At 35.7% G+C, this 27,762-nt stretch overlaps 1 protein-coding gene across 13 annotated transcripts in view; it reads right to left on the reverse strand.

The window, feature by feature from the left end:
* The window catches only part of Pka-C1 (Protein kinase, cAMP-dependent, catalytic subunit 1), a 972,169-nt gene that overhangs the window by 17,786 nt on the left and 926,621 nt on the right, over nt 1-27,762 (reverse strand). For 6 of the 13 annotated variants that reach the window (XM_067096271.1, XM_067096267.1, XM_067096275.1 and 3 more), the window contains 4 exons: nt 24,563-24,624; nt 11,237-11,365; nt 8,916-9,014; nt 2,405-2,487 (listed from right to left, as the gene is read on the reverse strand). In XM_067096271.1, the coding sequence (XP_066952372.1) occupies nt 2,405-2,487; nt 8,916-9,014; nt 11,237-11,365; nt 24,563-24,624 (373 nt within the window). Of the gene's footprint in view, nt 1-2,404; nt 2,488-3,171; nt 3,255-5,225; nt 5,309-8,915; nt 9,015-11,236; nt 11,366-24,562; nt 24,625-27,762 lie in introns of all 13 variants that reach the window. The other 7 variants (XM_067096270.1, XM_067096266.1, XM_067096273.1 and 4 more) reach the window with 2 other exon arrangements.

The raw sequence follows: 27,762 nt of genomic DNA on the forward strand, positions 1-27,762 counted from the left end.
ATTAGAGAGGTCATTCGAACACCAATATAAGCATCACCACAAACGATGTAAGCACAAGCATGCATGCAATTACGAGAAGTCAGTATCACCGTTATCAGGTATCGAAGTTAATTTTGTGAGATTAATATTGGTCAGTTAATCCTTATCTCCTACCCTCCTGATACATTTAGCAGAATTACTTCAAACTTTTATGTTCTGTATTTCATGAAGGTTAACTAACTAAGGCATTCAATTATTTTAAGTCTACAACTTTTCTTCATAACAAAAATGACCATCAATCCAAATGTGACATCTTCCAAATCTTACTGACAGATCTTCCTTGGGGGTGAAAAGTGAGTTTAAGCACCAAAATAACTCATAGTTAATTTGTGCAATACAATATTTACGCGTTGACAAAAAGTTGGAGTGAGCAGACTCGACAAAAAGAGACAATGTTTGGATAAAATAAAGATTTGTAGGCCATGTTTTTACGACATATCTTAGCCATGGTGGCTAAGATATGTCCCTGGCACTATAACCTTGGTGATAACTTTTTGAAAAATGAAAAACTAACCGAACACGACTCGGAATTCTACACAAGGGGCAAATCTATCAAAAATCTTCCGTTGTGGTCTATCATAAATCTTCATATTTACAAAATTCAGCTTTCCAACTCAAAGTGTCGCAAATGTTTCAACGTTTTTCGCTGTGTACGTCACCAGATCCTCATGTTTACAATTTTGATCAGCTTTGAAATGACTCGAAAGCAGTTCCAAACCTTAAGATGTAAACTAACACAAGATGGAAAATGGAAAATATAATTTGAAAACATAATGTCTCTGAGGCAAGCTGGGATAAGTGACCATTGTCCATCAGTATTATCAGCCTGGCTGAATCTCAGTGACTCTGCATTACAAGAATATGTTTTAAGCCTGATGATTAAGTCTATTTAATGGACTTGAAGAACCTCTATAATGACATTTTATTGATATAACAACTATGTTCGTGCTCACGACATCGGCGAGTACAAAAAACACATACATGCATGTAAGGACACACATAAATGAATGAATCAATAAAAAAAACACATACATGCATGTATAGGACACACATAAATGAATGAATCAATAAATTATATATATATATATATATACATATATATATTATATATGTATGTGTATATATATGCACACTTTTGTGGCAACAACAAGGCAAAGTTGATTAACTGGCATAAACATACAATGTCTTCCACAACAAATCATTTGCATTCGTTTGAACTGTATTTTTTTTTTATCTTGACTACTGCCAATATCACGACTGAAGCCTAAGGTCTATTTTGAAAAAAAAAAAAACAGTCGTGTCCCATGAAGCAAAAAAGAAAAATCAAACAACTTGGTTTCTAGCAAATACAATGAGAAAACACACACACACTAATTCCATCAAGGGGAAGCCTCTCAAATGCTGAAGGAAAACACATGGCTACAACAAATTACTTCTACTTGGGACATCTATGAATAATATATAATTTTTGAACGCTTGGTGTCGTCTACTGCTGCCATTTCACTAAAAAATATATATATGTATAAATAAAGAAAAAATTTCAATTGCGCCACTTCAACAGGCAAGCATAAATTATTAAGAGACCCTCATGTACAGGCGAGAACTTTCTCGAAGTCTTGTATTGTACTTTTTAAATATTATTCTGCAAAGCGTCACCAATCTCAAATGCTTTGTGTTTCCACATTTTCTTTCTTTAAACTGAAAGACTGAAACATCGAGCAGCGCCTGAACATGAAGGTTCTTCTTCACCAAACAAGTGAAAATCCTGAGCCGACACCAAGAACCATGAAGCCAACTAATGCAGTGTGAGAAAATCCATCAAAAACTGGGTGACGGTGGAAGGTTAGAGAGGTAAGGTTAAGATCCGTTCAAGGCTCCACACGGGAAATGTACACACGAAACCACAGGGTTAGTTCAGGTGGGTTCGCGACCCGCTCAGAATATGTTGAAAAGGGGGGTGGTGGGGTACAAAAATTGGATCTCCGTAGGAGACCACATATTGAAGCACAGTCGCTCTCACGACCGAAAAATACAGGAATGTGGGGATCAAATTCTTAATGAGGATGAGGGGAAACTAAGTTGGTCCAGGGAGATGACTGTGGTGGGCTTTGATTTACTTCTTATTTGCCATTTCCTGTTACAGTATTCCCGTGGTCATGACACTGGAGGGGACATGGATTTGGTGACATCCTGTTACAGATATTCCCGTGGTCATGACACTGGAGGGGACATGGATTTGGTGACATCCTGTTACAGATATTCCCGTGGTCATGACACTGGAGGGGACATGGATTTGGTGACAGCTGGGAGACGGGAAGGGGAGGAGGGTATGTTATTTACGCCACTGGGCATCTGGGCATCTTACCTAAACCTGCCAATCTTTCTCAGGTGGGAGAACATCTCGCCACCCGGCACGTATTCTAACACCATGTACAAATTGGAATTATCCTGAAAATCAAGACGTAACACATTTGAAAACCACAAGGAAAAAATCAACTCAAACAATCGGGCATAACCAACAAACAAGGAGGGGTGGGGGTCGTCGCTTGTGCATGTCAGGGAACATACTGACCGTGTATGAGGCTTCCCATAATCAAGCACTTGCTTGACAGGACTCGCTGGTTGGTTAGAAATGTGTTTTCTGGGCTACATTACGCCCCAAGATCATCTGAAGCAAAGTCACTGTTAACAGAAGACTGTGTGTGTGTGTGTGTGTGTGTCATTAATGACAGCATTTTTGCATTGCAATTCAGTATTTAGAAAGAGACCAGTCATGATTTATTTTTCAAGCAAGTGCCTGCTATGCCTGATACACGTCAGATAATTGTGTAATGCATGTCAGGGATTTCATTTTCATAAGAGCGGGTACAGGGACAAACCAATCAACTCCTCGAAGCAACGCTACAAAAAAATAAAAATAATGTCTGGAAGAGGCACAAGTTACGGAATCAGAACTCATCAGTCGTCACGTATTGCGGTTAGTAGTGAAGGCCTGAAAATAATGACATTTGGCATACAAAAAAGGGGAAAGAGAAAATACGGTGATTAGTTTCGGCACAGAATGACACAGGGCTCAATAAAAATGTAGTTGAAAAATTGGAATGCATTGATAATCATGTTGTTAGTAATTACCTAAATCTTCCCAAGCGACGCAAGTGTGAGAACATCTCGCCTCCGGGAACATACTCTAGGACCATGTATAAATTTGTGTTATCCTGCAGGAGTAAATAAATGGTCCTTGAAGTTCATTTGACTGCTTGCAAAAATCATGTACACCGTAATCAAGTACTTGGAGAGAGAGAGAGAGAGAGAGAGAGAGAGAGAGAGAGAGAGAGAGAGAGAGAGAGGAGAGAGAGAGAGAGAGAGAGAGAGAGAGAATCAAGTACTTGGAGAGAGAGAGAGAGAGAGAGAGAGAGAGAGAGAGAGAGAGAGAGAGAGAGAGAGATTCAGATGATCCATGACTAGACACCAGATTCTTTTCCATATATAACAGAGAGAGATTCATAACAAGAAACCAAATTCTTTTCTGTAGGTCGACGTTACTTAGGACAATAATTTCCATTTCTCTGACTTTGGAATGGCTAGTCTACACAGACGAATAATCCAGGCATGAAAGACAAAAACAGTTGAGGTGTTCAGACGAAACTGTTCGACCACCTGAAAGAATAAACTGTTAAAATACACATTGAATAATATGCGCACAGTTGCGTCCTAAACTGATGAGAGAAACACACACACACAGTTGTTAAGTTACAAGAAACTGCCGTCCCGAAATTTACACGTAACCAGTACCTTTGGGGTTAATGGAAAGGAACAGTTGAGGAACAATCGAGGAGGAAATCATTTCAAGAGTATATGAGGATATTGTTCAAAAGAACGATACTGTTCTTAACGATCAAGAAGAAAGTTGAAGAACGATCTCTTCAAGGAAATCATTTAAAGCAGAATGAATTTTTCGAAAGAACTTTACAGCTTACTTTTACAAGAAGCGTCGCAAACCAAATTCAGAATGAATTAACTTTCACAAAGCAAGAAAAAAAAAAAAAAAAAAAAAAAAAAAAATCCAATCCTGAAAAATACTTTTTGTATATTTTTTCCTGAAAACTACATTTTGTATATTTATTCCTCAAAGATGATTTCAACAAGTATAACTATTTTCCTAAATCACTTTCAGCAAGAGCCTACAAACTATGACGATGAGTTTAAAAATATCACTCACTACTACGTTTCATGTTTAATGAGAAAATGCGGTCCTTTTGTATTCTGGGGCAAAAACTCATTACAGGAACGGGAGACGTAATGGACTGTATTTTTGGTGGTCCAAATGAAAATCACCAGAGTGTTCGTGTCACAAAAAACAAGAAGACATCCGAGCACTAGTCATGTTAATTAAAATGGTTTAAATTCTAACTAAGGTTACAAATTTAACAGAGGGGGCCTTAATATACACTACAAAAAACTACGAGACTAGTTCATGTACTTGTGTATTTTAGTTTCATATTTTTTTTCTAACACCACAACCAGTCAGGTTAACCAAAGCACATACGATCAATTTCCAATGAAGCCATTAAAACCGTATTAATAAATCTGATACAAACTAAATTGTGTTTATTTGCTAATATTTAAAAAACCAACCCGACTATACAAAAACGATGCCAAGAGAAGAATGAAAGTTGGGGTGAATTTCAAAGTTTATTATTGAGGGAGAAGGTGGAGGAGGAGGAGGAAGATGTAAAGGGGTGGGAGGAGGAGGAGGAGGAGGAGGAGGAGGAGGTGGTAAAGGGAGAGGAGGGTAAAGGAGGAGGAGGAGGAGGAGGTGACAAAGGTAAGGAGGGGAGGAGGTAAAGGTAGGAGTTGGGGATGGAGGAGGTTGAGGTAGGAAGAGTTGGAGGGGATGGAGGAGGTTGAGGTAGGGGAGGAGGAGGAGGAGGAAGAGGAGGAGGATGTAAACGTAAGAGGAGGAGGAGGAGGAGGAAGAGGAGGATGTAAACAGGAGGAGGGAGGAGGAGGAGGAGGGGGTGGCAAAGGTAATAGGGAGAGGAGGTAAATGTAAGAAGGGAAGGAGGAGGTTGAGGTAAAGGTAAAAAGGAGGAGGAGGAGGTAAAGGTAAAAGAGATACATGGTAAAGGTAAGAGGTAAGGAGGAGGAGGTAAGATGGAGAAGGGGGGTGGCACGGAAAGGATTACCTAAACCTGCGGTCACGCCGAAGATGGGTGAACATCTCCCCGCCAGTGATGAATGACATGACCATATAAAGGCTATTGTTGTCCTGCGGGTTTGTCAAGAAAATGGAGGAAAAATCATGAGGAAACGAAAAAGAGGATAAACAAAGACTCAACTAAGAACAGAGAGAACAGGCGGAGGAAAACATATCATGGAAAGAGACTCGTTTCAATCAAAGGCGTTTATCGAAACGTCACGACGATGCTGAAATGGAACGTACGAGAATAACATAATGGAATATACAGTAAACAGATTGATAAAAGACGTAAACGATTACATTACAGCACCAAATTAAGAACAGGAAATAATGTTGCCCTTAATGAAAGGCAATGAAGCATTGGAAGGAATGACAGCCACCCGGAAGTACTCCTGAAAAAATGTATTATTATAACATTCGTTCAGTGTCGTACATAAACATTGTACGTAAATACTAGTATATATTATCATAAAAACATAAATATATCTGCATATTTTTGTATAAAAATATATCTGAATATTAAAAATATACTTATATCAATGTTAAGTTTTCTTGTAACATTATAAATACAATGAAATTAAGCTTACGTACATGAGCATTACATTCAAGCTACCCCTCATAGCGAGTGCTGCATACACATAAATGCATAAAAAGCATGAAAAATGCACAAAAGGAAATCCAAGTGCCTACAAAGACTATAGTTAATAAATAAAACCACGAAGTTATTGTCCAAGACAAAATGAGCCCATATCAAAATTCGTGACCGGAATTCACGTGAACTCCCGAAATCCAAGATGGGTTTCACCAGGAGAAGAATGGGGAAAAAAAATTGTAATGGGAAAATTACTTTAAATATTATTATTTGTTTAGGAAATTCATCATCCTCCTCTAATATCTTTATAAATTGGGACTTAAAATGTTTTCGTTTTCGTTGTGGACATTATAAATACAAGTGTAGCCAGTCCCTTGTTTTGTTTTTTCTTTCGCTCTGAATGTGGAGCATGCATACTGGTAACATTCTGTTGGTGTGAAAAGGACGTAGCGGTCCCATTTTGGCTATTTTCAAATTATTAATACAAGCAAGGTGCTTTTAAAGTCATACACATAAATGCATTAGTTGGAAAATCAGTATCATGAAAAAATGCACAGAAAGATTTAAGTGCAGCGTTGTTGCATGCCCAGTCAAACGGAAGTTGCCTGAAGAATACAGAGGCTAGTCCAGTCAATAAATAAAAACCATGTAATGAGTAATAAAGAAAGAACTTATTGATTTTCTTCAATACCATCACCTTAGACTAAAAATGGAAATCAGCCCATATGGAAGAAATTCAGTAATAAGACCGAATATCATTAGCAGGTAGGGCAGGAACTCCCCAGCGTAAAATCCACCCAGATGGGTTTCTCCAGGCAAGAAGAGAATGCATCTAGGGAGTATTATTCTCTCTTATCTCATATATTTTAATGTCTTGGTGGGGGAAGAATTCTCCCGTGAAAAATGTTGTCCAAATTTCAAGTGGTCTCTATTGCTTACTTCTCCTTACAGAGATTACAAGACAACATCCCTGGCAATGATTGTATGTTCAATATTAAGCCTCAGATTTTTTTCTAAGGAGTTTGGACTCATTAACAATGCGAGGAATATCGCATATATGGGTTCACTAGTGTTTCATGGGTAAGAGTACCGCATGTTGGATTCACCAGTAAGTCATGGGTGAGAGTGTCCCCATACATGGATTCACCAGTATGCCATGGGTAATTATCATCGTGGAATGAGTAAACCATCTATTACCATCCATTCAGTTTTCTAAGAAGGAACAGAATATCGTTCAAACAGTACATGAATTTTTAATTAGAGACAGAGAGAGAGAGAGAGAGAGAGAGAGGTACTTGGCAGATGCTTAGCCTGACTTATACCTCCAGTTCCTTTCCTTGTCCAATGAGAGTAAATGATTTATGGGCACCCTCCTACAATGAATGAGCCCCAATAGATGTCAGAAGAAAAGTGTGTGTGTGTGTGTGTGTGTGTGTGTGTGTGTGTGTGTGTGTGTGTGTGTGTGTGTGTGGTGGTGTTCCCTCTGTCACTCAGCCATATATCGCATGTGCAACGAAGCCACCCCCAAAAAACCGGCCCCCTCTCTCCTTCCAAGAGTTTTAATTATTTCCGTCATGCTCTAAATGAAGGACTTCCGACAGCTAATGCTCCAGATATGCTGCACGCTGCATGCTGCACACGACACAGCAGCAGCAGCCAGCCAAGATGACAACGATGCTGCAGGAAGGGATCTGACTGAGTGACTGCACAAACAAAACACGGACGGGATAATCTGAACAACGACAGAATGACATAAGCCATTTACAAAGCTCATAACCTGCAATTTACTTGCGTTCGTTTCTGCACGCATATAATGACACCAAGAGACAACGCCCACTTTTACAAAACTCACTCTGGGAGGAGGAGGAGGAGGGGGAAGAAACAGGTGGTTTTGCCATCCGTATCCCTAAAACACTCACAATTTCCAACGAACCTACTCGAGGCGAAACCAGTGCAGTTGACTCGATCTGTTTCTCACGGCTATCAAAGAAACGTCCGGGCGCCGTGATCGCGGAGATGATGCACACGTGTGCTCGCGATTATGTCAACAACAGCTGATCTGCACAATTCTAGATAATCGTTCACAATTGCTCTTTGACATCACAAGATTCTTCTTCTGGTAGTGGGGGCTTGTCTTGTTATAAATAATAATAATAATAATAATAATAATAATATAATGATAATAATAATAATAATAATAATAATAATAATAATAATAATAATAATAATAATAATAATAATAATGAGAATCAAGCAGGTTCTCGAAAACTTTCGTTTGTATATATATTTCTAAAGTATATTTACACTTACATCACTTTGGATTTCTTCACCAAAATAATAATAATAATAATAATAATAATACTCAATGACAGCAATTAATAATAATAATAATAATAATTATGTACTACCTTTTTTATTTTTGAAAGTTTAAGGTTATGAAATTCGGTTCCACACAGACGAAGGATAAAATTAAATATCACAAGTGATACAAAAAAAATTTATGACGGATCTAGATTCCAGGAATTTTCCCAAACCAAGTATGCTGTTGAGGTTAATCTAACATTACTATTCCTTGCAGAATACCACAAAAATAACAATAATTATCCAACTTTCAAGTTAAAATGAGGGGATAGCGTTAAATATAATCTCAGTCACATCCAAAAATATGAAATACCAGTTTAGAATAGAATACAAAACTTGGGCCAAAGGCCAAGCTAAGCTGGGACCTATATGATGAGGTCATTCAACGATGAAACAAAAATTGACAGTAAAAGGTTTGAAAGATTTAACAGGAGGAAAACCTCAAAGCAGTTGCACTATGAATCAACTGTTAGGAAAGGGCGGAAAGGAAGATGGTACAGAGAATATGAAAGGAGGTTACAGTAAAAGAAATGAATGGGGTTGCAGCTAGGGGCCGAAGGAACGCTGCAAAGAACCTTAAGTAGTGCCCACAGTGCACCGCATGAGTGCACTGACGGCTCTAAACCCCATAAGGGGGAAATACCAGTTTGGCCAGCTTCTACAAACCTCGCAACGAAATCAATTAAAAGGAGGAACATTGACAACAAACGGGGCGATATTTACCTTGAAATGAAACTCTAGACTAACGAGAAATGGGAAGGTGATGGCTTGTAATATCCGCTTCTCGTTCAGAGTGTGTTCGACTTGTTTCAATTTCACCACCTGGAAACAAAATGCAAAACGTGAGAACGCATTTGAATATACCCGTCAGCATATTATAATAAGTAAACAACTAAATGAAGTCGAGGTCATCCATTTTCTTTTCACCTAAAGACTTTGAAACGAATTCTGCATTGTTAAAATTTATATATTTTTAAATCAATTAAGCCCGAGTGGAAATCTAAAGGTTTTGGCAATACTTTTAGGTGACAACGTGGACGGTGGGGTTTCATGAACTGAGGAATTGGATGCCAGTCAAAATGCAGACGGATATTAAAAGGAAAAAATATATAATATATACTGTATATATATCTGTTAATTTACCATATTAAAGCTGACAGATATACAGAATTAAAACATAATAAACAAGGACACATACTCAAACTAAACATTAAAACAAAGTTAAGATCATCACACAAAAATGTCAGAGAGAGAGAGAGAGAGAGAGAGAGAGAGAGAGAGAGAGAGAGAGAGAGAGAGAGAGAGAGAGAAAGCATAAAACTGAAAACAAATTTACAAAATATGATTTCACATTTATCATTCACGCAAGTCGGTAAATCAGCCTGACGCTAATTGGACATATATGCGACGTCTTATCACATACATACATACTTTTTTTTTTATCATTAACGAAGGAGATTTAAGTTGGCAGGAAAGAGTTAAAGGAAGAAGAAAGACTGCCACTATTGACAGACTTATCGTTCGTAACCTGTCGCTTCTCATTCCGTGTCGATCCATCTCATTCTATATGTATTTTCCCTTGCAACCTGCCTTTCTTATCTTTTCTTTATCCTTCCTTTTTCTTCCATCACTTTATGAATGAGACAAAATACGTACAAGTGGAAACGAACTTGAAATTTATTCTAACACTGAAAAATGTATATTTCTGTCTTTATCTGAATAAAACAAAATATACAAAAGTGGATATTAACTTGAAATCTATTTTAATACTGAAAAATGTATCTATATTTATTTATTTGAATAAAACAAAATATGCAAAAGTGGATATTAACTTGAAATCTATTTTAATACTGAAAATGTATCTATATTTCTTTGTCTGAATAAAACAAAATAGGCAAAAGTGGATATTAACTTGAAATCTATTTTAATACTGAAAATGTATCTATATTTCTTTATTTGAATAACACAAAATATGCAAAGTGGATATTAACTTGAAATCTATTTTAATACCCAAAAAATGTATATTTCTTTATTTCAATAAAATAAAATATGCACAAATGGAAATTAACTTGAAATCTATTTTGATACTGAAAAAATGTATCTATATTTCTTTATTTGAATAAAACAAAAATATACAAGTGGAAAAGAACTTGAAATCTATTTTAATAACAAAAATGTATCTATGTTTCTTTATTTCAATAAAACAACACATGTACAAGTGGATATTAATATAGATTAAACTGAAAAAATGTATCTATATTTATTTATCTGAGTCTAGGGGTTGAGAGTCTTAATTTCCTCTGATTTCCTGAGTTTGGATATGTAAGTTTAAATGAACCCTTTTAATCCGGTTTAACTTAAGAATTCAATTCCTAGAAAGGCAATTCAACAGAGACAAAACGATATTTTGAAATTGTAAAAACACATACACCAAAATTTTTCTTAATTATGACAGTAATCTCTAGCTTAATGTATGTATGTATACATATGTTAGTAAATACTGTATATGTATATATATGCATATTCAAATGTTATATATCATATATTATTTATACATATACACACATATACACATACATATATATATATATATATATATATATATATAAAATATATATATATATATATTATATATATATATATAAATAAATACACAATATTTACATAAAAAATATATTACATATCTCTTGATTTAAAACTTGGTTTTCTCAATTGCTTTCTTTGAACTCGTGCCAACAGAGATTTCACAGATACATACTGTTTGATGTTATAACTATGTATATATATCTAGGTATCATATACATTTATAATACAAGTATACATACATACACATATATATATATACATCAGGATATATAGGTCTTTCAATCCTGATGTGAGTCAGAATATATTTCTGTTCCACATTATACATAAAAATTATATATATATATAGATAAACAGACATATATATATATATACGCATCTGTGAAATATATAAACAAGTTAGCAAGCAACCGAGAAATATATATTAAACCAAGAGACGCGGGTCCTCCCGAATCCACTACCTTCTGTTTGTCAAGTATCTTCATAGCATAGTATTCCTTGGTAGACTTGTGTTGGACCAGCATCACCCTCCCGAAGGAGCCAGTGCCCAATGTCTTGAGGCGCTCAAAATCGTCCAGGCACGCCGTGTTCTGCAAAGCAAGGTCTCGGAATCAGTACAATGTAGAGATTCGGTTCAATAAAAAATTTAATAGGATAAGATGAGATTCGGGACTATAAAAGATTTAATAGGATAAGCCAATGAATTAAAAAAACGGATGAATAAAATTAAATTTCAATAAATAAAAATTTCAAAAAGGTTGATAAAATAAAATTCAATCGAATGTGAACACAATACTGCAAAGAGATTCAATAAAATAAAAGATTTAACAAAATATAAATATATTAAAATAAAAAAGGTTGATAAAATAAAATTCAATCGAATTTTAACACAATACAATCAAATAAAACATTCAATAAATTAATAAATTTAAAAAAGGATGAATAAAATAAAATTCAATCAAATGTGACACAATGCAATGAAAATTAAAAAAAGAAGATTCAATTAAATAAACTGAAATAAAAAATGGATAAAATTAAATTCAATCGAATGTGAACACAATATAGTGGAGATATTCAATTAAATAAAAGATTTGCTATAATAGTTAATAAAATAAAAAAAGGATGAATACAATTAAAATTCAATTGAATTTGAACACAATACAACGAGGAGATTCAATCAAATAAAAGATTTACTAAAATTAAAAAAGGATGAATACAACTGAAGTTCAATCAGATGTGAACACAATACAATGACGAGATTCAATTATGATAAATAAATCAATGAGAAAAAAAGTAAAATAAAAATTCAATCAAATGTGAACAAAATAAAATGAAGAGATTCAATCAAATAAAAAATTTAATATAAATTAATGAAATAAAAAAGAATACTAAACTTATAATTCAATCATATGTTGAGTGTGATACAAGGGTGATGATAATAATAGTAATAATAATAATAATAATAATAATAATAATAATAATAACAAATCAATTGTTAAATACGACAGGTACATTATTTGAGTTAATTTTATATTTACTAAAAAAAAAAAAGGATGAATAAAATAAAAATTCAATCATATTTTAAGAACATGCTGAATGTGAGACAAGGATGATGATGATGATAATAATAATAATAATAATAATAATAATAATAATAATAATAATAATGTCCTATTATAAATACGATCACTGTATAATTTAAGTTAATCTTCTTTGCAATTCTTTTCTCTCCCACGTTCATACAGGACAATAATTGGCCAATGTTCAATATAATAATAATAATAATAATAATAATAATAATAATAATAATAATAATAATAATAATACATTATAAAAAAAAAACCTACGTTTTAGATTTAGAACCTCACATGCAACCCGCGCACGCGCGCGTACACACACACACACACACACACACACACACACACACACACACACACACACACACACACAGTGTCCGTAACGCAACCTTGATACGTTCGTGTATATAAGGAAGGGCGCTAATGAGTAAACAGAGGGTGTCATTAGAGACCTTGTTAGCAGCCAGTATGCGCTAAAATTGAAACGAGAGAGAGAGAGAGAGAGAGAGAGAGAGAGAGAGAGAGAGAGAGAGAGAGAGAGAGAGAGAGAGAGAGAGAGATCTTTAAACAGTCAAACGAAAAATGCAAGCGGATGTTTAACGTGGCAATGAAAGACCAGAGAGAGAGAGAGAGAGAGAGAGAGAGAGAGAGAGAGAGAGAGAGAGAGAGAGAGAGAGAACGTGGCAATGAAAGACGAAGGTATTGCTCTACAGAGAGAGAGAGAGAGAGAGAGAGAGAGAGAGAGAGAGAGAGAGAGAGAGAGAGATGGGGCAAATTTGCATATAGGTATTTAGAGCGTTCAACAATTTTCTTTATTTATCATGAAGGTTTTAAGACCGGAACCTCGACTTGAAATCTGAGACCCGTAAATAAGGCATAAAATTTTCACTCTGACAAACCAAACGTCCATGACTGGTAAGTGAAGGTGAAATTCTGCGAACATAAATAGAAATGCTAATTTTAATAAATGAGGGCAAAAAAGGCGTTATTCAAAATCCCAAAATCATAAGAATAATTATGAAAAATTTTTTTTAGGCACTGGATTATTCCGGCTAATTTCCAGAGATTATTATTATTATTATTATTATTATTATTATTATTATTATTATTATTATTATTCAGATGAACCCTATTCATATGGAGCAAGCCCACCAAAGGGGCCACTAACTTAAAATTCAAGCTTCCAAAGAATATTACAGTGTTCATTTGAAAGAAGTAACAAATTTAAAAAGGAAAAAATAAAATAAATTAAGATAAATATAAATTTTTTTTTTAGATCTAATCAATTCATTCCTAACCACAGCAAACTGGAACGGTCAAGCATTCTTGCTTTGGCTTCAACTGAACCCGATCCTGAAACGAGAGCATTCTGGTCTCCTATGAATGCCTCGCTCCCATACCAAAACAATATGCAGGCAGACAGCGAGAGATTCCTTTGCCTAAAATAATCTTCAGAGCATAAGGCACCTGGTCACGTAAGCACAATCTGGGAGAATAAGTGTGTATGCTTCCAAGGTTAAGACAAAAATACAATAATAATTTGGGCTTTCGTCAAGGGTATTATGGTCTTGGCAAATTCATACAAGGTTCATAATCGTCACATGCATTAATTTTATTGTTGATAAATATTGAAAAGGGTCTACTACGCACATAAAGGTGCATCCACGGCATTCCATCGACTCGTACACTTGCAAGGATGGTTGGCCTTATTCACAATACATAACCTTATGGTCAGTCTTTTACACAGAGGAAACTGACAATACAATAGAATATACAATTTAGACCAAAAGCCAAGCGCTGCGACCTATGACGACTATGAAACAAACTGTTAGGAGAGGGTTTAAAGTTAAGATGGAAGAAAGAATATGAACGGAACCATAGTAGAAGGAATGAAAGGGGGTTGTAGCTAGGGGCCTAACCGACGCTGCAAAGAAGCTTAAACAATGCCTACAGTGCACCGCGCGCTTGAGGTGCATTGATGGCGCTACCCCCCCTACGGGGGAGAAACTGAGGGAATTGAGAAACTATGCAATGAATTCGACTGGCGAAAAAACATCTTTATGTACAACACTGATCTTCCTCTTGGGAAAAATTAAATAAAACTACACAACTACGTAACTAGTCCATTTCTATGCAAGTTAACAGAAAGGAAAGATACAGAGGTGAGTGGCGCACTGTGTTTTGGAGGGTTTAGTACCCCTGCTGACAATTATTCTGTGTAGGTGTAGGAAGCGGTTCAAGTTTTGGAAATTTTCCACACGGGGTTCAGCTATGTTTCAGAAATCAAAATATCAGTGTAACAAAGAAAGGTGTTTAGTTTTATTCTTCATTTCCTGTCAGGGGTAACGAATTATATATATATATATATATATATATATATATATATATATATATAATATATTTTTTTCCCCTGACTAATACTGGCCCGTTCTGTATAATCACAGCACTTTGTTTAAAAATAAAAGTAACAGCAAGACCCTCACCTAACAGATATTACTGAAAATGACATCCCCTGAGATTCAGCATATTCTAGCAAAAAGGCGCTGACTAAATTCTGTCCGCAAAACTTGAAAAGTTCTCAGAAATCATAAGCAGAAAATATATTCGATGTTGCTCGTCACACCTCAAATACCACAAAAACGAGAGAGAGAGAGAGAGAGAGAGAGAGAGAGAGAGAGAGAGAGAGAGAGAGAGAGAGGTGAATTTCTAGAAAACAATAGGAAATCAATAAAGAAGGAATGTCGGATTCTATGAACAGCAGTATGGTACCCGAAGTATCGTATCATAATTTCAGCTCATAATTCATATTTCCTGCCTTTGTAACTGTTAATTCCAGTGTGACAAAGTGAATATAAACTTTCATATAAGAACATGAATGCAATATCTAAAATTTTCGTGTAAGAAGAGGCTATAGAATATAGAATTTAGGCCAAAGGCCTAGCGTCGGAACTTACGGGGTCATTTGGCGTTGAAAGAAAAATTGACAGTAAAAAGGTTTGAAAGGTGTCACAGGAGGAAGAAAACCTCAAAGCACTATGAAACAATTGTTAGGAGAGGGTTGAGGAAAGTAAGAGGGGATGAAGAATATGAACGGAGGTACAATCAAATTAACGATAGGGATGAGGAGTTGTGGCCTAGATACGTCAAATACTGGAGGTGGCTATCGCGACTTCTTCATGTGACCACATAAAAGTACCATCTGACAATGTCAGAATTGGCTTCTGGTTTGCTCTCTCTCTCTCTCTCTCTCTCTCTCTCTCTCTCTCTCTCTCCCCACACCCCCTCCAGGACGAATTGGCATAAATAATGACTTCCTGAGGACAAAAATAACACGCAGCTAAGAACGAACGGTTCAGGACCAGTGGCTCAGACAGCGTTTCGTCGTTTCTCTCTCTCTCTCTCTCTCTCTCTCTCTCTCTCTCTCTCTCTCTCTCTCTCTCTCTCTGTGCGCTTTTATTATGAGTTATTATTATTAATTTAACCTCACTGCTTTACGGACAGCAAAGACTAATTTTCAATTGGACTCTCACAGGTGATTTAAGATTTAAAAGATTGTAAACAGACTAATGGGATTCTCACAGGTGATTTAAGATTCAAAAAGATTGTAAACAGACTAATGGGATTCTCAATGGTGATTCAAGATTCAAAACTGTTGACTAATGGGATTCTCACAGGTGATTTAAGACTCAAAAAGACAATTAACAGACTAATGGGATTCTCACAGGTGATTTAAGATTCAAGATTGTAAACAGACTAACGGGATTCTCACAGGCGATTCAAGACTACAAACAGACCACAGGCTTGATGACAGACAGTACAATTAAAGAAATGTTGACTGCAAAATCGTACAACTCAATTCACGCCAAAGAAGAAGAAGAAGAAGAAGAAGAAGAAGAAGAAGAAGAAGAAGAAGAAGAAGAAGAAGAAGAACCACGATTACCGGAAAGGTCAAGAAACGACCTGTCACGAAGCAGTCCATTTTCACAAAAAATTTCCTCATCGTAAACCTTCCGGCCATCGGCTATTGACAACCGGAGTGAAACACTCTCCGTCGTTAGTGCAAGTTTTACGACCGCACAAATCTCAATTACGTAAGGCACCGCGGCCCTGGCTTCGATCCAGAGGTCCCCGAACGCAATATGGGTAGATTCGAGCCAAGTGTCCGTGGAGAGATAATAAAGGAGCCGTCTCGCCACATAATTCATTTGCCACGACAAACAACTTTTTGAAAAATCACTTTTTGAAAAATGAGTTTAAAGGTTTTTTTCCCAAAGGGAAAATCTAAATAATGTTATTTTTCAAGAGAAAAATAATTTAATAATGTTATTTTCCAAAAGAAAAAACCTAAAAGGTTATTTTCCAGTAGAAAAAATCTAAATAACGTTATTTTCCAATATAAAAATAAATGTAAATAATGTTATTTTCCAGTAGTAAAATACGTCTAAATAATGTTATTTTCTAGTAGAAAAAATCTAAAATGTTATTTTCAGTAGAAAAAATCTAAATAACGTTATTTTCCAGTAGGAAAATAAATCTAAAAACGTTATTTTCCTGTAAAAAAATCTAAATAACGTTATTTTCCAGTAGAAAAAATCTAAATAATGTTATTTTCCAGTAGGAAAATAAATCTAAATAATGTTATTTTCCAATAGAAAAATAAACCTAAATCATGTTATTTTCCAGTAGAAAAAATCTAAAATGTTATTTTCCAGTAGAAAAATCTAAATAACGTTATTTTCCAATAGGAAAATAAATCTAAAATTGTTATTTTCAACTGAAAAAATCGAGGAAATAAATTATTTTCCAGTAGAAAAAATCTAAATAATGTTATTTTCCAGTAGGAAAATAAATCTAAATCATGTTATTTTCCAATAGAAAAATAAACCTAAATCATGTTATTTTCAAGCACAAGAAGTCTAAATAATGTGGTTTTCCACAAGAAAAAATCTAAATAATGTTCTTTTCCGACAGGAAAAACACTGAATAATGTTGAAAACAAATGGCAGAACATCGAGGAAGATAAATGGATTATGTTTGAATAATCAAACTCATAACTTCTGGTGGCAGTTTATTTTTTCATATCTTGTAATAAATAAATGCAAAAAGGTCTTCTTGTCTTTTCCAGGAAGAGTTAGCGTCTTTCAAAATCGCATTGAAATGAGGAAAAATCGTGAGAAGAATGTGACAACTGAGACTTGTCTTCCTTTATAAAGAGAGAGAGAGAGAGAGAGAGAGAGAGAGAGAGAGAGAGAGAGAGAGATACATCCATACCACCACACAGGTGGTGAAACGCATCGACTATACAGTAGAAAATAAGAGACAAAAACAAAACCGGGCCAGAAAAAAAAAAAAACCTAACGCAAGGTAAGGTTATCATCGATTCACAGCAATGCCCCGCACGTATTAAAAATGGCTGCACCCTGCTCCACCTCTTGGGGGAAATGTGATAATCAATGCAAAATATGTCTTCCTGTTTCGTGAGCTCGGGCTAGGTAGGGACCAGCCCCCAGAGGAGCTCATCTGATCACAGACGTCGCCCACATATACATCATGACTTCTTATGACTTATTCTTGTGCTATGTTGCACTTCTTCTTCCTTTCCTTCACTTCCCGTAATGCACCTGGAAGTGGATGTTCTTTTGCTTTCCTTCCCAGAAATACTTATTCAGTTGCTTCGTCATGATGCTTTTATGTTTTATAGTTAGTGTTCATGCGAATCACGCTGCCTGCCAATGTTTATGTTCAAGCGAGTGTGTGTGTGTGTGTGTGTGTGTACACACATACACATATTGCGTGTGTGAGTGCCTGTGACGCGGAAGGGACAGACGAAAACACGGTCCCACACGCATCCACTGGATCCCAAATATAAAAAATGGCCTTTCCTTACGTGCGTTCACTCTCGTCACGACCTGAGCAAGTGACGCTTTGCCAAGCAACCCGATAAACCAAGGAAGTCACTTTATTTATGTATATTTATATACTTAACCAGAGGCTATGCAAATGTTACGACGAGATGAAAGTTCCAGGTCCAAAACTGGTTCGATATTCGAAATATATACAGAACTTTTCTGGATACAAAAGAGCCTCGAATTGAGATTTAATTGACTATAAAGCAACTTGGAAATTCGAAACTTCATTGAAGATCTTTTGGGAAACCGTTGGAAATCGGTCCGGTACTGATTATTATATATTTTTTACTACGGGAAAATTGAGGAATAATGATCCAGTATTAAACATTACTGATAAATATTTATATTGACAGGGAAGCAATGTACTTACTGGCTGTGGTATTGCAGCAAGAATAAGACTGTATTGACTATGTCAACGATACTATGTGTGTGTGTGATTTTTTTTTTTGGGGGGGGGGATTCAGTTAGCCTGTCAGTGTGTGTTAGCAAGATCTGACATTTGTAAAAGATTATTTACACAAAGGGTATTTAGTTAGCGAGCTACGCTACCTGGCATTGACGAAGGTTTGCAATCTGGTTTACCTTTCAAATGCATAACATGGATGCTTGCCTCAATACAAGACATTATCTATTAAACTAGAGTAAGCCACTACATTTAAAATACAATTTCCGTGATGAGTGCCCATGTACCTTACTGGGAAGTGTTATTAATCTATAGGTGAAATCAGTGAAACCATCTTCAACCGCCTTTCATTACCAGGGCATCGTTATTTTGTCAATCATTACCACGGAACTATTTTTTTTCCTAGACATCGTAATGCACACTTACATTGAACAAATACAAAATGAACAGGTTGAAAAGATCACTCTCTCTCTCTCTCTCTCTCTCTCTCAATCATTACCACAGCTCCAATTTTTTTCCAACACATCGTAATGCAAACACTCACATTGAACAGATACAAAATGAACAGGTTGAAAAGATCTCTCTCTCTCTCTCAATCATTACCACAGCTCCAATTTTTTTCCAACACATCGTAATGCAAACACTCACATTGAACAGATACAAAATGAACAGGTTGAAAAGATCTCTCTCTCTCTCTCTCTCTCTGTCTCTCTCTCTGTCTCTCTGTCAATCATTACCACAGCTCCAATTATTTTTCTAGACACCGTAATGCACACACTCACTTTGAACAAATACAAAATGAACAGGTTGAAAAGATCATCTCTCTCTCTCTCTCTCTCTCTCTCTCTCTCTCTCTCTCTCTCTCTCTCTCTCTGACGGAGATCCCGTGACAACCGTATCTTGAGCTACAAGATTGACTTTCAGATCACCTCAGACCTTGTAATGCTGATTTTAACTTCAAAATATGAATATGTCAAAACAGATTAATGTTGCTATGTCACATTGCAGTCTTGGTCTTCATCTATTGGAATGTATGTTTGCTCGAAGACATCTTCATACATCTTTAAACTATGAATACATTTATACATGTATATATGTGTGTGTATACATGCGAAACCTTCTCGCAGATATGAAGAGATAATGCTCGCAGCGTTATCGACAGAATATTTAATGAGCGCCCTATATCACTATGTATCCTACTTTTCATCAATACCTTGGTTCGATAAACCTTGAGAGAGAGAGAGAGAGAGAGAGAGAGAGAGAGAGAGAGAGAGAGAGAGAGAGAGAGAGAGAGAGAGAAAGAGCTGAGCTAGCATGGGTATGGGTTATTTATGAACGGGTATCGATCACTGTATAATGGATCAAAGTTCGTGCTCTCTCTCTCTCTCTCTCTCTCTCTCTCTCTCTCTCTCTCTCAGTTTCACCTGCAGTAATCAATCTTACTTGTCCTTGAAAAGTCCCAAAAGGCTCAAGAAATTCGCCAATAAAACCCTGACGTCACTGAAATCCTTAAGAGACAGTGGCGCCTTGGGCAGGGGGGGGTTTCTAAGCCAAATGCCTGTCTTGGGGAGAAGGAGGAGGAGGGGGGAGAGGGGAGATGGAGATGGGAAGATATAAAACCTCGCCGGTGGCCATCTTTATTGGAGGCATCTGCATAACAACAGCACTGGGTCATGAAACTGTCAAATTGAACCTTCAACCGTGATCAATCATGGTGCCCTTTCTTTCACTTTTATAATTATCATTATTAGTTTTGCATTTAAATTTTAGGTTAGGTGGCCCTAGTAAAGGTTCCTATATTTCTACAGTGAATCAAGACACATTCAAGAAATGGGAAAATGAGATTTTGGGTGCTGAAGTGGGGGCAAACTTTTAAAGGGCCCTTTGCATCGGATGCTTTTTCAAGTTTAGGATTAGATGCCTCTAATAAAGGTTCCTATCTATCTCTCAATGAATCAAGAAGCATTCAGGAAATTGGAAAATTAAATTTTGGGTACTGCCCTTGTGCTGAAGTGGGCCAAACTTTCAAAGGACCCTTTGCATCGGATGCTTTTTTGTCAGCTGACACAGGACTCTTACTATATATATTAATCCGATCCCCAGTGGCTGCTGGACATGACCTTTGTCCAACTCATTTTTTTTTCTTGAATAATCTGACTCTTCCGTCTCCGATCAACTTATGAGATCTTGACGAATTGGTACCATTGCTAATTATGTGGGGCCTTTTGGTACTTGGCCAAATTAACTATTTATCCAAAGTTTGTACATTTTTCAAACTAGTTCCTAAGCATTCAACTAAAGCTTAACACTACAGTTAGTGGAAATTGGTTAGGATCTTTTTATACAATCTATAGTCAATACAGAGTAAATTCAAGTGCCCAGTATATATCAATTATTTTCAAAATAAAAGTTTCTTTCGTGAGAAATACACAATTAATGGGCTGGGGAAAAACGGCATTTTCCTCAGATAAAACAAATCTTACTACGACCTTAACTTATTCAACTAAAATACACTCGACATAATAACCGCCAGGCGTATCCGCAATCAAACTCAGCTGAATTCCAACAGTCCTTGAAAAAGATTAAAATACATTCAGCGCCAGCAGTCAGCCGCAGCCCCAAAATATCCATTCTCGAAAGAACAAAAATCAATTATTATCAGGAGGTATAAATAACCTTTAGGTAAACCCGGCCTCGCCGAATATACTAAGAATAAACGAGAGTAAAATGTATAATCCACTTGGGATACTCAATCCGCCATTCGTCATCGAGGATAAAAGGGTCCCTTTCTCAGAGTACTTACAGTGAGCTGGCCCTGAAATCATTCCCAAGGTTCACTGGAAGATGGGTTCACTGAAAGATGGATTCACTGAAAGAAAGGTTCCCTGAAAGATGGATTCATTGAAAGGAAGGTTCAGTGAAAGATGGATTCACTGAAAGAAAGGTTCACTGAAAGATGGATCCGCTTCACCGAAAGAAAGGTTCACTGAAAGATGGATTCATTAAAAGAAAGGTTCACTGAAAGACGGATTCATTGAAAGAAAGGCTCCGTGAAAGATGGATTCACCGAAAGAAGGGTTGTTTAGTGAAAGATGGATTCACTAACAGAAAGGTTCACTGAAAGAAGGGGCTACAAGAGTCTATATTACACAGAAGCATCAGCTCCACGCGTCTCCAACGACTAGATAAAAATAAAAAAAAAGCAATTTCAAATGCAGAAGTGGAAGGCAAGATGCCAAAGGGTTGTCTCATGATCGTAAATTTCAGACCAGGTTATCAGACGGTCTCCCAACCCTCAAACACGCCACCGAGTAATGATGTCCGAGTAATGACGACCATGAACCCATATTTTTCGGCTGCTGACAACGATTATTATTATTATATATCATGTTATTATTCAGGAGACGAACCCTATTCATATGGAACAAGTCCACCACTGGGGCCACTGACTTGAAATTCAAGCTTCCAAAGAATATTAAGGCGTTCATTCGAAAGAAGGAATAGAAGGAAATGAGAAATACAGAAAGAGAATCAGTTATTAATACTAGCAAAATAATGCTAATAAAAACTAATATAAATAAACTATTCCACGTGACATAAAGTTTCTTTATAAGCAAATATTTTTATTATTATTATTATTGGCATAGAATCAACTACGTTCATCTCTCAAATATTACGATTCTACTGACCAAATCTAAAGGAATTAACATGGGCATACATACAAATTTAACTTCTTAGCCTCTATTAATTTTTCCTCAATTTCACAAAAATACTGGAGTACCAAATTCACACCTCGTTCCTGGCAATTTCAGATCTGAATATCGCCCTAATATTTTCTTATCGAAAGAATCAACCTTCCGACAGAAACTGAGACAAGATTATTGCATGGTTGACGATAAAAATAATTATAATCATATAAACCTGCATGTGCTCTATCAGATAATACCATCTATTCCTGCACACGAGAAAGCGCGCTCGCAAATATGAAATGGAATTTGACTGAAAAGAATATTATATTGTCTGGATTCTGGGAAGGGCCCATGAATTCAGACATAAAACTGTCTAAGTAATTGGAGAAAGATCTGAATTTCGTCCTGCGGACAAGAGACAACAGTTAAAAAAAATAATTCACTCATAAATAAGTAAAGGCTTAAATATTTACTGTACAATCACAAAAGGAAATCCTAAAAATCAATTAAGTTCCAACTTTCTAAAAAGTTGTTTCCTGGTAAAAACCACAAGCTTAGAGATGTGTCTCGAAATGAGAGAGAGAGAGAGAGAGAGAGAGAGAGAGAGAGAGAGAGAGAGAGAGAGAGAGAGAGAGAGAGAGAGAGAGAGAGAGAGAGAGAGAGAGTCTAACTGTTGTTCCTACCACTGATACAAAGTGTAATGTGCAGTTTGTTAAGAAGTGATACCAACAATATTTGAGAGAGAGAGAGAGAGAGAGAGAGAGAGAGAGAGAGAGAGAGAGAGAGAGAGAGAGAGAGAGAGAGATTGATACAAAGTGTAATTCTGCACATCAAGACTCATGAAATACCCAGATGTCTCCAACTACGCAGATATATCTCTCCGCTAAAGTTCGCCCTTAACAAGACTTCATTGTACAAAATCATATCCCAGCATCGCACGGCTGCAATGTAATGCTCTTTTGTCTCGCTCCGTTCCTTTTCCCCCTCTCTTTTATCCTTTTTCTTCTTCTTCTTCTTCTTCTCTTCATCTCTTCTTCTTCTTCTTCTTCTTCTTCTTCTTCTTCTTCTTCTTCTTCTTCTTCCTGTTCGACGCCGGCTTGAGACACATTCCGAAATTGTAGGGACGAACTTGTGTACGCTACGATAATGGCCGTCCCCATTAGACACTGGCTTGAAACACGTTTTACTTATATTTTTATCCGTTCATTAATTTGTAAAAAATTTATCTGTTTTTCTAATAACTGGCCTCCTCTTTCTCTATTTCCCATTATCTTCTGTTACTTCTTTCGAAGGAACACCTTAATATTCTTTGGAAGCTTGAATTTCAGGTCAGTGGCCCCTGTGGTGGGCTTGTTCCATATGAATAGGGTTCATCTTCTGAATAATAATAATAATAATAATAATAATAATAATAATAATAATAATAATAATAATAATGTACTATACAATAATGGCACTCTGGCCGATTCCCGTGTTATGTGGCAATTGTCTTTCCCATTAGAACTGAATTGAAATGTGGATGTTCACACAGAAATACTATGGCATTAAGGCATCACGAGTAAAGTATTCTGTGGCAAAAAGATTATCTGTGTTAAAAAGCATTGTTTTTTTCAGAACTGAATTGAAACTTGTACCGAAAAGACAAAACAGTCGTTTGGGTAAATACATCACCGATGTTACGCTTTTATAACTATTTTTTTTTTTTTATTTCTTGTGATGGAACAGAACCAGATACAGAATTTAGGCGCTGGGACCTATGAGGTCATTCAGCGCTGAAACGGAAACTGACGGTCAAAAAATGTTTGAAATTGTAACAAGAGGAGAATCTCAAAGCAGTTGCACTATAAATCAATTGTTAGGAGAGGGCGGAAAGTATAAGATGGAAGAAAGACAACATGAACGGAGGAGGTACAGTAAAAGGAATGAGAGAGGTTGCAGCTAGGGGCCTACGGAACGCTGCAAAGACCATTAAGGAATGCCTACGGTGCACCGCATGAGGTGCACTGAAGACACCACCCCCATGGTTTTTTTTTCCGCGTGATGATTAATGAGCAAGTAAACTTTCAATCAAACGATTCTGAACACTCAGTGCAATACTATCGACAATAACCATTTTCAATTAAAGTTATGACTCCATCAAATTATCATTCACTCTTTTAAAATAGTTTACAGAACAGATGAATAAAACAGCATAAAATATGAAACTGACCTTGGTGGGACTTTTCCATTTTTCTTCGAAATCTTCTTTCGCCTTTTCGAGGAACTCTTTGACTGAAAGAGAAGAAGAAAAATACTGAAATTAGTATATAAAGTACTAAGGGATAAACAAGAATTCTTATGCAAGTCACAATAAGATTTCACAGGAACAAAAAGAATTATTATCTGTCACAATAAAAATTCACAGGAAAAAAAGAATTATGGTCTAAGTCACAACAAAAATTCACAGAAAAAAAGAATTCTGGTCTAATTCATAATAAAAATTCACAGGAAAAGAAAAAATATTATCCAAGTAAGAATAAAAATTCACAGGAAAACAAAATGATCTAAGTCACAATAAAATTCACAGGAACACAAAAATTATTATCCAAGTCATAATAAAAATTCACAGGAAAAAATAAAGAATTCTGATCTAAGTCACAATAAAAATTCTCAGAAAACAAATTCTGATCCAAGTCACAATAAAAATTCAAATTCTGATCTAAGACGCAATAAAATTTCACAGGAAAAAAAAGAATTCTGATCTAAGTCACAATAAAAATTCACAGGAAAAAAAAAAGAATTCAAAGTCAAAGTAAAATTTCACAGGAAAACAAACAAAAATTATTATCTAAGTTGCAACGAAAAAAATCCTGCTAAGTAATAATTCTAATTTCAGTGGGCGCAAAAGAAAGTTAGGGCAGTAATCCTGTAGTATATAATGAAGTACAAGACTCCAAAAATGAAAAACAAAAATGAATGTTTCTCAATTCAACTTGATGAACGTGACCTTTCATTCATGAAAAAAAAAATTTCAAAATTTATTTCTTTATAATCTCTGACAAAACATCCATAATATTAAATGTGTGTGTGTGTGTGTGTGTGTGTGAGAGAGAGAGAGAGAGAGAGAGAGAGAGAGAGAGAGAGAGAGAGAGAGAGAGAAAGGGGGCACGTAGAACCATTTTTATATTTTTGTTATTTAAGCATTTATTTTGTCACATTTGTCTAATAATTATAATCGTATTGCAGATTCTTCTATGAATATGATGATGATGAGAAAGTACTTTAAGTAAAATGTGAGAGAGAGAGAGAGAGAGAGAGAGAGAGAGAGAGAGAGAGAGAGAGAGAGAGAGAGAGAGAGAGAGAGAGCAATTTGCAATCCCTCAAAATGGCAAATCCATACGGGGGGACACATTCCACAGGACAGACCACTTCAACTGCGGAAGAAACTGATCCCACAGTGTGAACACCTAAAAAAAAAAAAAAAAAAAAACCGAAAAATTTATGAACCAGTCCCCTATAATTCGGCACATGCCATGTCAAAGAGACCCTCTCTGTGCCCATGTAGGCAACGGAACAAGAGGATCCCTGTCTCTCTCCTTATTGGGATGGCGATGGCTAAACGCCTAGCATATTCGGAGTTCTACGTGGCTCTCTCTCTCTCTCTCTCTCTCTCTCTCTCTCATTGCATACAGTACTTTCTCATCATCATTTTATTCACAGAAGAATCCCCTAAACAATTACAATTATCAAAAAATGTGACTAAATAAAATAAATAAATGCTCAAATAAAATATAAAAATGGTCTACATGCACCTCTCTCTCTCTCTCTCTCTCTCTCTCTCTCTCTCTCTCTCTCTCTCTCTCTCTCTCTCTCTCTCTCTCTCTCTCTATAAATATATATGTATATATGTATGTATATATATAATTTATATTAATTTATATACACAAACTATACGAGTATATAAGTATACTTATACAAATCACCACAGCTCATGTATAACTTATAACCAAAGGCCATTATGTAAAATAGTTGCACCCACCCAGACAGGCTTAGAACTCTTGCCATTTTAGGTCTTGCATAGCGGAGACTGGCTTACTGTACTTAGTCATCTACATATTGCAGCGAGTTCGATATTAATGGGCTGTTCACATAGCTTACTATTTGTACGTACGAAAAATGCCGCGTGCAAAAGTGTTATCAACCATACTATAATATATATGCATACACATACAAGTTTGTATAAACATTTTACATAATAAATAAATAAAGATATACTTATTTATATATATTATATGTGTACAAGTATTGTATAAGACATTTTATGAAATAATTAAATAAGTATATACTTATTTTATGTATATATATACAAATATATATCTACATATACATATATTTATATACACATATGTATATGTGTGCATATATATATATATATATATATATATATATATATATATATATAAATAATATATAAAATACATATATATATATATATATATAAATAATATATATATATACATATATATATATATATATATATTTATATAATATATATATAATATATATATATATATATATATATATTATAAGCCTGCAAGTAAACTAGAAGACATATGCCATCAGACAAGCACCACCGGATAAAAAAATAAAAAAGGAAAAACATCAGACCAAAGGAAAGCCTTCATATGCTTGCTCGCAAGCATTCGACGTCGTTTAGGTAACCTGTGACGCTGAAAAGGGAGGTGGGGGGCGCCCTGCCCTCCGAGAGAGGAGGAGGAGGAGGAGGAGGAAGAGGAGGAGGAGGAGGAGGAGGAGGAAGAGTCAACGACCTCGAAGAGCAGACTACGGAGGTACCTCTCCGAGGGGGAATGCAATGCAATCCATTTTCCGATCACACGTTACTATTTCAGAACCGACACAGCAGCAGACAGCAAACAGCAAAACAGCAAAACAGCAAACAAGAAAGGCGTCTCGACCAGTTCAGCCGATTTGCGGTCTGGTTTCATTTGGATGTGCTGTGTGTAACTATATGTATTATGTATGTATGTATGTGTGAGTGTGCATATACTGTGTATATATATATATATATATATTATAAATATAAATATATACATATATATATATATAATATAAATATACACATATACAGTATATATATATTTATATATATATATATAAAACTCATGGCAGGTTGCGATTCACCTGTTTAGTAAAAAAAAAAATTGCTGTAATGTGGGTGTGAATGCCAAGTTATCAGGAATGATGTTAATAATGAAGATGATGTTGACGACATCGATGACAACATCAGTAATGCTTACGAAGCAGACTGAAACATCAGTGACGAATACATCGACACCGCAGATTAAAATAGGGACAACGCAAACATAAACGTTCTCTTCTCGACCGCCCACTGCGACGTAGCTTCAGTAG

This window comes from Macrobrachium rosenbergii, chromosome 52 (assembly GCF_040412425.1).
Source record: "Macrobrachium rosenbergii isolate ZJJX-2024 chromosome 52, ASM4041242v1, whole genome shotgun sequence".
NCBI lineage: Eukaryota > Metazoa > Arthropoda > Malacostraca > Decapoda > Palaemonidae > Macrobrachium > Macrobrachium rosenbergii.